Source organism: Cajanus cajan, chromosome 1 (assembly GCF_000230855.2).
Source record: "Cajanus cajan strain Asha chromosome 1, NIPB_CcT2T_4, whole genome shotgun sequence".
NCBI classification, from domain to species: domain Eukaryota; kingdom Viridiplantae; phylum Streptophyta; class Magnoliopsida; order Fabales; family Fabaceae; genus Cajanus; species Cajanus cajan.
This window is the reverse complement of record NC_138517.1, coordinates 4,105,931-4,117,590: the sequence shown is the minus strand read 5'-3', so window position 1 is coordinate 4,117,590 and position 11,660 is coordinate 4,105,931. Positions and strand designations below refer to the sequence as shown.

The 11,660-nt window shown below is 31.1% G+C and overlaps 1 protein-coding gene across 7 annotated transcripts; it reads left to right on the top strand.

Annotated features, from left to right (window-relative positions):
- LOC109800230 (magnesium transporter MRS2-F) lies at positions 1-9,632 on the top strand. 7 transcript variants are annotated; one of them, XR_014433427.1, is made up of 11 exons: positions 1-173; positions 268-452; positions 1,416-1,494; positions 1,683-1,742; positions 4,557-4,699; positions 4,808-4,931; positions 5,138-5,159; positions 5,267-5,330; positions 5,758-5,812; positions 6,946-7,019; positions 7,260-9,632. XR_014433427.1 is itself a non-coding variant. In XM_083073149.1 (10 exons), exons 2-10 carry the CDS (start codon positions 436-438, stop codon positions 6,961-6,963), a joined length of 582 nt encoding a protein of 193 aa, XP_082929275.1. In that variant the 5' UTR covers positions 4-173; positions 268-435; the 3' UTR covers positions 6,964-7,226. The 7 variants fall into 7 exon arrangements, 6 of the variants coding, with proteins under 6 accessions (XP_082929275.1, XP_082929285.1, XP_082929292.1 ...); XM_083073149.1 differs by lacking the exon at positions 7,260-9,632 and having other exon boundaries at positions 4-173; positions 6,946-7,226; XM_083073159.1 differs by lacking the exon at positions 7,260-9,632 and having other exon boundaries at positions 6-158; positions 6,946-7,226.
- The last annotated feature ends 2,028 nt before the right edge of the window (positions 9,633-11,660 follow it).

The window sequence follows — 11,660 nt, the reverse complement described above, 5'->3', positions numbered from 1 at the left end:
AACTGTAAAATGAAATTGAAACGCATTTTTTATGAAGGGCAAGCATTCCTTTTTCACGAAATCCACACACGATTAAACTCTCTTCAAGTAAAATGAAAATGAATTTGAGATTCAATGGTGAAATCCGAGACATGATGAAAAATGTTTGAAGCACATTCGTAAAACTCACACCCGTAACTTCTCGTCATTCCACTTTCAATATTCATTTGTGCATTCGCTTTGTTTTCATTGATTTCATTTTTTGTGCATGTTTTAAATTTTTTACAGATCCTATAATATTTTCAAAGCTTTCTTTAGGTTAAGCAACAAATGCTTCCGCACTGGCATGAATCCAATTAGCATCTTAGTTGCTGCTATATATCTCCATGCCGACATCGAGAGCGGGGTTGTGGCTGCGCGGGACACCGACGATGTCTGGAACAGCTATGTACCGATATGAGGACACACTTTATGTGAGCTCTTAATATTTTTTTAGTGTTACTTTCAATTTTGAGCGATTGTTGGGGTATAAGCATTGTTATACCAGTATGTGGCAGAGATGCTGTTGCAAATAATTGGTTTTTATTATTACGCATATTTTTTCAGCTTGATAATGACTAACCTTTCTAATGTAAGTTTTCGAATCATCCTGCATGAATAATTGGGACGACTTTAGTGCTGCGTATACAATATTTAGTATATGAAATTTTGTTCCTCTTTCACAACATCGAAATAGAAGATTGTGTAAACGAGGTCATAGAAGATGTTGTGGTACTCAGAACTGGCTTTGAGGAGGATAAGGATTTTCATGTTGTTTTAAATTTCGTACTAGTTGGAAGGTATCATGTTACTGGATGTTTGTGTTAAAACTATAAAGAACAACAAGGACTTTTTTGACCAAAGTCTTGATGAGATCAAGCTTCTCAAGTATGTCAATAAGCATGATCCTGCAGACAAGTTTCATATTCTTTGATTATATGATTATTTCTATTATCGAGTAAGTGGATTTGCCATTGGTTCTGTGAATACTATTACAAGATGCTCTCAAATTAATCAGTTGTCATTTTAGGCACATATACTTATTTCCTATATTTTATGTTGCGTATATTTTCCTCTTTTTTATAGTTTCTATTTGGACTTTTATTTATATTGTTGTCACTTAGTTTTTTTAGATGATGTTGAATACTGTTGCTTATAGTTATTATTTTTCTATATATATTAAATATCACTTGTTTGTGTTAGTTTTTTAACTGTGAAACTGCTATGTAATGAGTTAATGTTTCTGATTTTGGAAATTTGCATTGTATTCCTGGATATGATATAAACCTTCAACATTGGAACTAAATTTTGTCAAATATTATATTTCCTTATAGGTTATTTTGGGACTCCATATGACAAGAAGATTGATATCTGGTTACTTGGTTGTATCTTGGCAGAACTTTGTACCGAAAAAGTAAGGATATTCACTGGGTAGTTCCTCTGGCTCTTGGTCTACTCTGTATATCAAATCTAGAGGTAAAATGAAGTTGCATCCCTGCATTTTATCACTATGACAGGGTTATTGTTTAATAATGTAACAATGTGGTACACATTATCTTGATCTAAAAAGATGACCTGTAGTTAAAACATTTTAATTCTGGGACTAGGGTACAAGGTTTCACTTTTAATAACTTCTGCTTACTTACTATACATGATCATTCCAGGTCAATGTTATGGATACCTTGAGTAGACTTGGCCATGATACTGATTCAGAAGTATCTGTGGTAAGATCTTAGAGCCTCTTTGAACATTTCATAGCCATATCTTCTAACTTTTTTTGCCATGTTCATTGATGAGATGACAAATTTGTTGGTCATTATTTATTATCATTCCTTACATGTAAAATTTTTTAAAATTTATTTTACAGTTCTGATTTATTCTGCTCATGGACATTTTAGTGCATTTCTTTGTTAGATATAGACTTTCTATATATCTGTAACCCGGAACATTTTATGCTTTCAGAATCAACTTAAAAGGTGACTCCATGCTTTAACTATTGCTTCTGCGACATGTTTTATGTTTCCTATTGCCATGTGGGACATGATCATAGCGAGTTCTATGTCATTTTCACTTTTAGGTCTAAATTAGATAGGGTTATGTCTTGGTGGAATTCTTCTTATATTGTTTTGCGGTTTTGGCTTGATTGACATTTGATAATTTTCATAACCCTCTTATCCCCCTTCTTTTGGGTCCTTCAGGGATCACCATCTGAATCTGATAGCAATCAGAAGTTGGCGTTCTCTGCTTGGACTTTCTTGAGCACTATTGGCTAATGGCATTCCAGCAGTAAGATTCGAATGATTCTCATTGGAAAGTATTATTCAATTTTCAGTATTATGAAATTAGGATTCCTTGTCTAGAAATTAGTTATTTGACTTCTATCTGACTTCATCTAATGTATGCGAAAGAAATTAGTTTTATTTTTCATGGATTGTTTGTAGAACTGAACTAGTAGCTGATAATTCTTTGCCATGCCTTTTCTAAGTTTTTTCACTAGGTTTGCAATTTAATTTGCAGGGAAATATGTTAAAAACAACTACCTAAGTACAGTAGCTACTAGCTAGTTATTAAATACTAATATACTATGATTTTCTTTATAGTTTTTAGTTTCTAGTTCTCTCACTTTTAGTAAAACTATTTGATGATGCAAAATGCTCATAACTCACATATGACCTAGCTGTGTTTTTAGCACACTTTTTGATGTTCTGTCTATGAGTGTTTCAATCTCTAACTTGCTGATAAGCCCTGCTGCATTCTTTGTTTTTATCTTTCTATTTTCTCCTATTGTTTTTTCTTAGTTTTAGTCTTTTACAGGAAACATTATCCATTCCTTCATTTTACTTATTCTATCTTTCTCTTCTCTTTAATAAAATAGTTTTCTATTAAAAAACATAATGACAAAATTAATAAATGTTAGCTTTCTCAAGGTGTTTTTCTTGCAATGTTCGTTTGAAAAGAAAAGAGTGAAGTCATATAAAAGCAAAGTTTAAGGGTTTGTTTGATTTCTATGTTCAAAAAGTGGTTTTAGTTACAAAAACAACAAATAAAATAGTCACCCACACCCATGAACAAGCAGGTGGAACAAAACCTTTTGTATCCATGTCTTACTCTCTATTAATCATTGCTGAGAAAGGTGGTATTGATGCAGTACTCAGATATATAGATGACAGTGGTGAACAATGGAACAAAGTTGTGGCCAAAGTTTGTTGCTCATTGCTTTCAAAGGTATAGAAATCAATCACTTGACATTATATAAGGTCATTGCATTGTAACTAGGTCACATGTTCTAGTCATGGTTCAGCCTCTCCTCCCAAGGGAGTGTGGCTGTCTGCATTTGACCGTCCTCAAACCCTGTAATGGTAGAAGCCTACTATCTATCTTCAATATCAATTATGTTTTTTTTATGACCCTGTAATGTGCACATTGGAGAAAGAGGCTTACCCAGCTTTAGATGAGTTGACCTCTCAACTGAGCACACTCAATCTTGAACGTGTAAGACAGATTAAGAATCGTTTGGTTGCACTTTTCGGTCGTGTGCAAAAGGTATATAGTATTCATGGCAAAACACTTGTCCCCTGCATGAAAACTTCTAGACTTTATATAAGAATTCTGGAAAATGAATCATCTTGTAGAGTACACAACTATGAGCTATTAAGGGTGTTATTATTCCTTCATTTGTAACTACTAAGCATTTACCATCGTTATTGGTATATGTTACTCTATTAAATAGAGAACTAACTCATGTATTGTTAGGCAAAGTAATAGAATTCCTCTATTTCTTTTATTATTCCTTATTTTCAACTAGAATACTTTTGCTAAACCCCTTGTGGTTGCAGAGTTGGACGATTCAGGGGTAACAGTTTATTCATGGGATCCATTTTGCCATTTTAGGATTTCATAATATTTTGTATTCACTAATCTAGCACACTTGTGCAAATTGGATTATAGTATTATCTACTAACCGTGCCATTTCACTCTTCTTAAATAGATGCCAACATGTACCAAATCTAAGCAAGTCTTGAAGTTGTTCAATACCTCAAAGAATATGTAGTACCATTTTGTGTTTCACCATGGCTTACAGTGCAACCTTCTGCAAATGCTGATTGTTATGGATTTCATTTTGCAAATGCACTTGCGAGCAAGTGTTCTGGTTCCATTACCCTGTTTTGTTCTCAATTCAATTTACTCAGTAAATTCTCCACTAAGAAAATGAAGAGTTGGCTGGTCTGTACAAGTTTAATCTAGAAGAAATTAAGAAAACATTTTTTTGCTTCTGTGTTGTTGTCAAGGATATTTCTTGTTGGAACATAAAGTCTATATTGTGATTTGTGAACATGAAAATGTGAAATCCCAAAAAGAATCAAGATGATTAGATATGTGGGTTCTTAATTTTAGTTCGAATTTACTATATGAGCGTATTTTTGCACCAAAATGGACAACATGTCTAGGGATATTTTGATTAATTGTTTAATAAAGTTATGTTGTTCTCACAAAAATAAAATTAAAAAAATAACTGATTCTAATCTTGAATTTTACAGATAGCAGATGAACTAGAACATTTGTTGGACGATGATAATAACATGGCTGAAATGTACTTGACACAAAAGCTTAATGGTCGTTTATTGGAGAAGGCATCATTTAAAGAAGGGTACAATTACGAATTTGAAGAGAACGATCAAAGGTAAAAAAAACATTAATGTTTGTCTATTTAATAATAGCTATATTTTGACAAATAAGACTCAAGTTAATTCCACGAGTCACAGTTCACAATGGTTGCTTTTGTCTTTAGTGATGAATCATATTCGAAAAAGTTTGACAAATACCATTATCATAAACTTGATGTTGAGGAATTGGAAATGCTTCTAGAAGCATATTTTGCACAGACTAATGGAATCTTACAACGATTGTCTAGTGTGAGTATCTCTTGAACTCTTGTATCCTTTTGAATATAACGATAAAGATTCCTGTGTGTTTTACATGTACTATTTCTCAATGTTTATTATGTATTGTGCTGTATCAATTATATCATTAAAACAATTAGTTAAATTTGTTCTCTGAAGCTGAAACTAACCTTGCCATAAATGTGCTTCCTGGCTTATCTGAATCATTTGAAGTTCAGGGAAGAGGAGAGCTCCAACTGGGTTTGTTCCTGTTTCTTTGAAATTGCATGATCCTCACTGTTTTATGCATATAAAATCTCCATGATTTGCTATGCTTACACAGCTGCTTATGGATTCTTTATTAACAGGTATATTAATTGAGAATATGAGGCGTGAAGGATTTGAGTTATCTGTCTCTCCGCCTAAAGTCATGTAAGTTCTCAAGGACTGAATAAGGCTCCAAATATTGTCTCATTATGAGCTTTGAGTTTTGACACAATTTGGTTTTGCTTGCCTAGCACTACATATGGGTGTTGAATATTGAGTAAATTCTGTAAGCTTGTATGCATTATATTTTGTTTTAATGCTGACTTTTCTTTCAAATGTTTTATCCGGCTAAATATTTTATTGTTTTATGTTTCAAATGTCTTTTCTTTCTTTTTATCGAATTGATCTTGGAAGGTCTACCCATTTAAAATGTTTGATCTGGCCAAAAAAAATTATACTGTTAGTGTTCTGTTTGGTGGTTCAATGGTTCTGATTTTGAAATGATACATTATGCATTCTTCGAGTTCACATATCTTTTCCATTTTCTTTTATTCGTATATTGATTTAATGAACTTTTCTATGGATTTATTAGGTATAAAACTAAAAATGGTCGGAAGCTTGAGCCCGTAGAAGAAGTCACTATTGAGGTAATATTTCCACTTGTCATTCATAGTATGCTTTTCCAATAGTTTGAACTTCTAACATAATAATGGATCTATTATCCTTTGCCCTTTTTGGTAATATATATATATATATATATATATATATATATATATATATATATAATGGAAATTCTATAGATGCATGGTTTTGAAGAAATCACATTCTTAGGTTTTTTGTTTTTTAATCTTATTATCCTTTGCCCTTTTTGGAGGGTGATGATAACCTTTTGCCATCCTAATGGCTTTCTAAAATAACCTTGCCCCTAGATGATCAGGAAAGAGAACAAGGGAATGAATCTCTAATTAAGTTCGTTCTTTTCAATTATTGACATCAGTTTAACACTCAAGTATAATTTTTCTATGTTTTATATCTCAAAAATAGCTTTTGGTAGCAAGTGAATCCAGAAAGCATATCTCACTAATTCATAATCCAGATTTCTGGTTTTTGTACTGTGGTTGGATCCCATAGAGCTACTTGAGTAATTTCTAGAATTCCATTCATGGAAGTTCATTAATATATTATATCACAATCAATGGAGATATAACTTTGGCATATACAACAACAACAACAACCAAGCCTTTTCCCACTAGGTGGGGTCGGCTATATGGATCAAACGACGCCATAGGGATCTATCATAAATCATCTCTCTTGATAAGGCATTGATCTCCATGTCCTTCATCACTGTTTCCCCTATAGTTTTCCGAGGCCTTCCTCTCCTTCTAGCTCCAACAGTAGCCTCTATCTCATCGACCCTCCTCACTGGTGCGTCAGCCGGTCTCCTCCACACATGCCCAAACCATCTAAGACGGGACTCAACCAACTTCTCCACAATAGGTGCTACCCCCACACTTTCTCGGATGCATTCATTTCTAATCCGATCTTTTATCGTGTGTCCGCACATCCACCGTAACATCCTCATCTCGGCTACATGAAGTTTATTCTCTTGTTGCCCCTTTGCGGCCCAACACTCGGTCCCATATAATAAAGCCGGCCTAACAGCAGTACGGTAGAACTTTCCTTTAAGCTTACGAGGCACCTTTGGCATATAGTTCTTGTGAAATCAGATCTTATGAAGCATGCAAGAAATTTAGTAACTTCTTTAATGTTGTTTGTTCAGGGGCCTGGTTGGGTATAGGAGTGTGTTTAGCAGTGACACATGTGGAACTGGATTCATGCATCGTGCTTTCCTTGGTATGCATTATCGGCTTAAGATTAATATATTTTTCATCCAACTGGAATGTAATAATTCCAATTTTCAACTTGTTCGCAATTCTTTGCCAATCATGTTGTTTAATTGCCCCATTAGGTTTTGCTTATTTAATGTTAGCAAATCTTTATGCCTGCTTATTTTACTTTCCACACTTTGTGATTTGCAAAACATCGTAGTTTATTTTCTAATTGAATAACTACCTTATACTATTTATTTTGTAGTACTCATAATTCTTGAAGATGCAACTATAGTGATTCTGGTAGTGGCCGGAGAGTTACCCATCCCTAAAATATGAATGTGCTTTTATAATAATTTTAAATTTATTAAAATAAAAAAATGTATTGATATTATGTAAAATGAAGTGGCGATTTAAAACTATCAGAAAAAAGACATTTTTTTTTGGCGATTTAAAACTGTTAGCATATGTAAATAAGAAAAAAGAAAATAAATTTTGTGGCGGTTTAAAATCGCTAGAAATGTTAAATTAGGAAAAATTTAGATGAATTTTGTGGCGGTTTTAAATTGTCAAAAATGTCAAACAAGTCAAACACAAAAGCATTTTGACGGTTTTACACCGCTACAAAGAGATCGCTACAAACAGTTTTTGGCGATCGTAGATCTAACGGGTATTGATGACGCCGGTAATGCATTTGTGGCGGTTTTTAACAGACAGAAACTACCAAAATAACCGTAGTCTATCCTTCACTTTCATTTAACTAAACACTATGAAAATAATTTGACTTATATGTTAAGTCAAAATAATTTTTTTTTACATAAATATTCAACAAAAACTCATGTTATTGTCACCTTTTATTAATCATTATGTTATTGATGTAAAATATTTATTAACTTTATTTATAATTAATTATTTTTAATGGATGCTCCTTAGCATAATCATGTTTTTTTTCTTCTATTTATAATATATGAAAAAATTGAAATTTTGTTAAGATTATATTTGGACCAATAATTAACTCTAATATATTAAACACAAATCTTTATCTTATACAAAAATATTTTTAAAATAATTTCTTCGATAAGAAAGTTTGTAAAAATTTTTTTTCTAACTTTTTATCTAATTCAATTTTTATTTATCATAATTATTTATGGATTACAAAACATGTCTTTTGATTCTGCTTCCTCATGTGTAATCACAATATTACCTTAAAATGGATCATCTGGTGGTGGCATTGATAAAGTACTTGGAGTTCTTCTGTAGATAGACAAAGGCCTAGTTACTCACATCTTTCTTTTTTCTTACTTTCTGAATTCAATGAGTGTGTCAAAGAGTCACAATTCAAATTGAAACCAATGGAGAATTTATCAGTTTCAGTTCCTTATGAATGAAGATATGGAAATTAGAAGACACATTAAAGTTTTATAACGATGATGTATCAATTATTAATTAGAGCGCATGCAATTTTCATGTCACTTTTTTTAAAATATTATATCAGTACAAAATATCTATCATCAAAAAGTAATAAACTAATCTCTGTTAGAAATTATGAATACACAGAGGAGTTATATTTCTCTCTTAAAATAGTTTATTTCATGACCAAAATTGAAATTCGAATCCACTACAATAAAATACTTTTAGTGACATTTAATATGACTTTTAGTGACATTATAAATTGTTTCAAAATCTTTTATCAACATTTTTACATCAGTCATTGTAGGTAGTGTTACTAAAATATTTAGCAACAATTATTCTAAATGCTAGTAAAAACTCTTATAATGGTCGAAAAAATGTATAACTTTTATGATATTTTTTATTTTCTAGTCGATGTGAGACTTGTAAGATGAATACAAATAATCTTTAATTACTTTATCTCTAGTCGATGTGGGACTTGTAAGATGAAAGTTGTCTTTTATTTATATATATTTTTTAATTATCTTATCAATAGTCTAACTCAACCCTATAAAATAACTTATAATGTGAGAGTTATCGATCATTTATATACTCTTTAATTATCTTATTTCTAGTCGATGTGAAACTAAAGTTTTTCTTAATAAATAATTATCGTTAATAGTAAATTTTGGTGTGATATAAATACATTTTTAGTGACAATTATATATTAGTCATTAATACTTTTATTAAATAATAAAATAAAAACAATTAATTTATTTTCGTTAAATAATTATCGATAATAATAAATTTTTTTATAGTTATCCTAAATAATTCAAGCCACTACCACTTATACTAACTAATGTTATTTTCATATGCCAAATTAAGCTATAAACAATTTGCAGTACTAAACTTTCATGAAAATTGATCTGCTACACTACACGTTTTAATCGGTAAATATTAAAGAGAAAAATGATTAAAGAAAAAAAAAAAAGATAAGATAAGATAAGAAAAAACGCTGCTTTTACTTTAATTTAATGTTGAGTTTCTTTTATTTTCTTATTGTTTTTGATAACATGTGCCAGGAACACAAAAATCAACTGTATTAGTGAACAAAATGTTGTTGTTTACACATAATTGATAGCCAAAATTGCATAATGGCCGTGTTTACATTTGAAATTAAAATGTTTGAGAATTATTATTGAGATATAGTCAAAAGTAGTTATTTTGTATTGTTCAGGTGTAAACTAAAACTGATATCTTACAAATATAAATATATATATATATATATATATATATATATATATATATAAATATACATATTCCAGCTGTTGATATTTCGTAAAAAAGATATTTTAAAAGTTGGGGACTAAACCAAAATTTAAAATTTTTTGAGGGATTAAAAGCACTGTTAACCTAAAAAAAAGAAACTAGTCCTTCTGTTTCACTGAATAATTTTTAAGGAGAGGAATGTTGCTCCATTCCAAGATCATAATTTGTTACAAGCCTCAACAAGGGTATATTTCAAATGTAATATACTTGAATCACCAGCAAGATTTGTATCACTATTAATTCAGTTTGATCCTTTTAATTGAGCCACCCATATTAGTGCAGTTTGTATCTAGATTTGCACGTAAATTTTCTGACTCTAAACACTCCATATTTGTGTTCTGTTGCATATTTCTGGAAAGAACAACATAAAGGTATATCACTATTATTTTTACTTTACATAAATTTTTGAGTTACTAATAAGTTTTGGCAACTGGTATTTCCACTTTCTTTTTAGACTAAAACATCCCCTTGGACACTTCATGCAGTGATTCTCATAACAACAATGATTTCTCTTCATCCATTAGTCTTTACAAATGAAACCAAGTAGAGGCTTTCCTAGTCATTCCTTCACAAGCTGCAACTTGCTATTTAGGTGAACACACTTTTAATCTGTAGGAACCTTTCCTCTGGTACCTTTTTTTCAGACCACCTCACCATTTTCTAATTCTTTTCACATCAAATATTTTCCAAAATAGCTCACAAGAAAATCTTTTTCTGTAATGCAAAAATATCAAAGGAAAAATGGTTTTTGCCTTTGGTTTTTAATGTTAACATATTGTAGAACTTTGCTTATGCTCATGGTTATTGATTTTTTAATATTTGTTTCTCAACTATTATGTGCTATTCTACTTCCATGTGACACATTTTGGAGGAGATATTTGTTGGTGTTCAATCTATATAACAGCGAGAATGAAATGGATATATGACATTAAGACTTCAGAAATTATTTAAATTTTGGGTCCATCTGCTGAAGTTTTTAAAAAGTTGCTGCTATGATACAACTTTCCGTAAGCTTCTACTTTTAGTGCATGTTTGGATTAAAGTTTGCAAACATAAGTTTGAATCAAAAGTATGATGTAAAATTCAAGTTTGATTAATAACAAAGTATGTTGTTCAAAAGTACACTGTTAAAATGATGTTTTTTTTGGATAATACTAATCAAAATACTTGTACTTGATGTTGCTCCAACAAAAATGCAAACCAGAAGCGCTAACGGAGAACTGAAATTTTAAAAGCAACCTTGATGTTGCTTTGAGTTGAAACTCAATTTACTAGCAAACTTAAGTGAGCAGTGTGCTTTGTTGTCAAGGATTCGAACTTTGGCGTATGTCTACAGAAAAACACTTGTTAGGAAAAGTCATACTCCTAAATGGATCTCTTTACCATGAAAGATTATTCCGTAACTTCCGGTTAGGAGATATCCTAGTTCACTAAAAAAGGGGGGAAAAAAACACTTCTCAAGTATCTCTGTTATACTATCTTTATTTTTCTACCTCTTTGTTTTCTGATCTCATGGAAAGAGAACAAACAACTCATTCAAGCAGAATCGACTCAACAACAATCTTTCCATTTAATTCAATTCAATCTTTCTTTTACCTACAATTTTTATTCCTGGCTCATAAAACATTAAAATAGTGTTAGATAGTTATAATATAACTGACCTTCTTTAGATGAGCTTCTGTTTGGATATAGTGTGAAGCTTATCAGTCTTTGTAAATTTTCATTGGTTCAATACAATTTACATTTTTAGAATTCTATACAAATCAAATGAGAGTTGACTGCTATGCAGCACTATCCGTGATTGGTAAGTATGTATGTTCTAAATTCTAATTGAAAGTATGCTTTTCAAAAAACAATTTTTAGTGATTTTCAAAATAAATTTCCTTTTGTACATGGCATGAGACTCTAGGGAAGAGATAAATGAGAAGATCGAAAGATGGAGACAAGC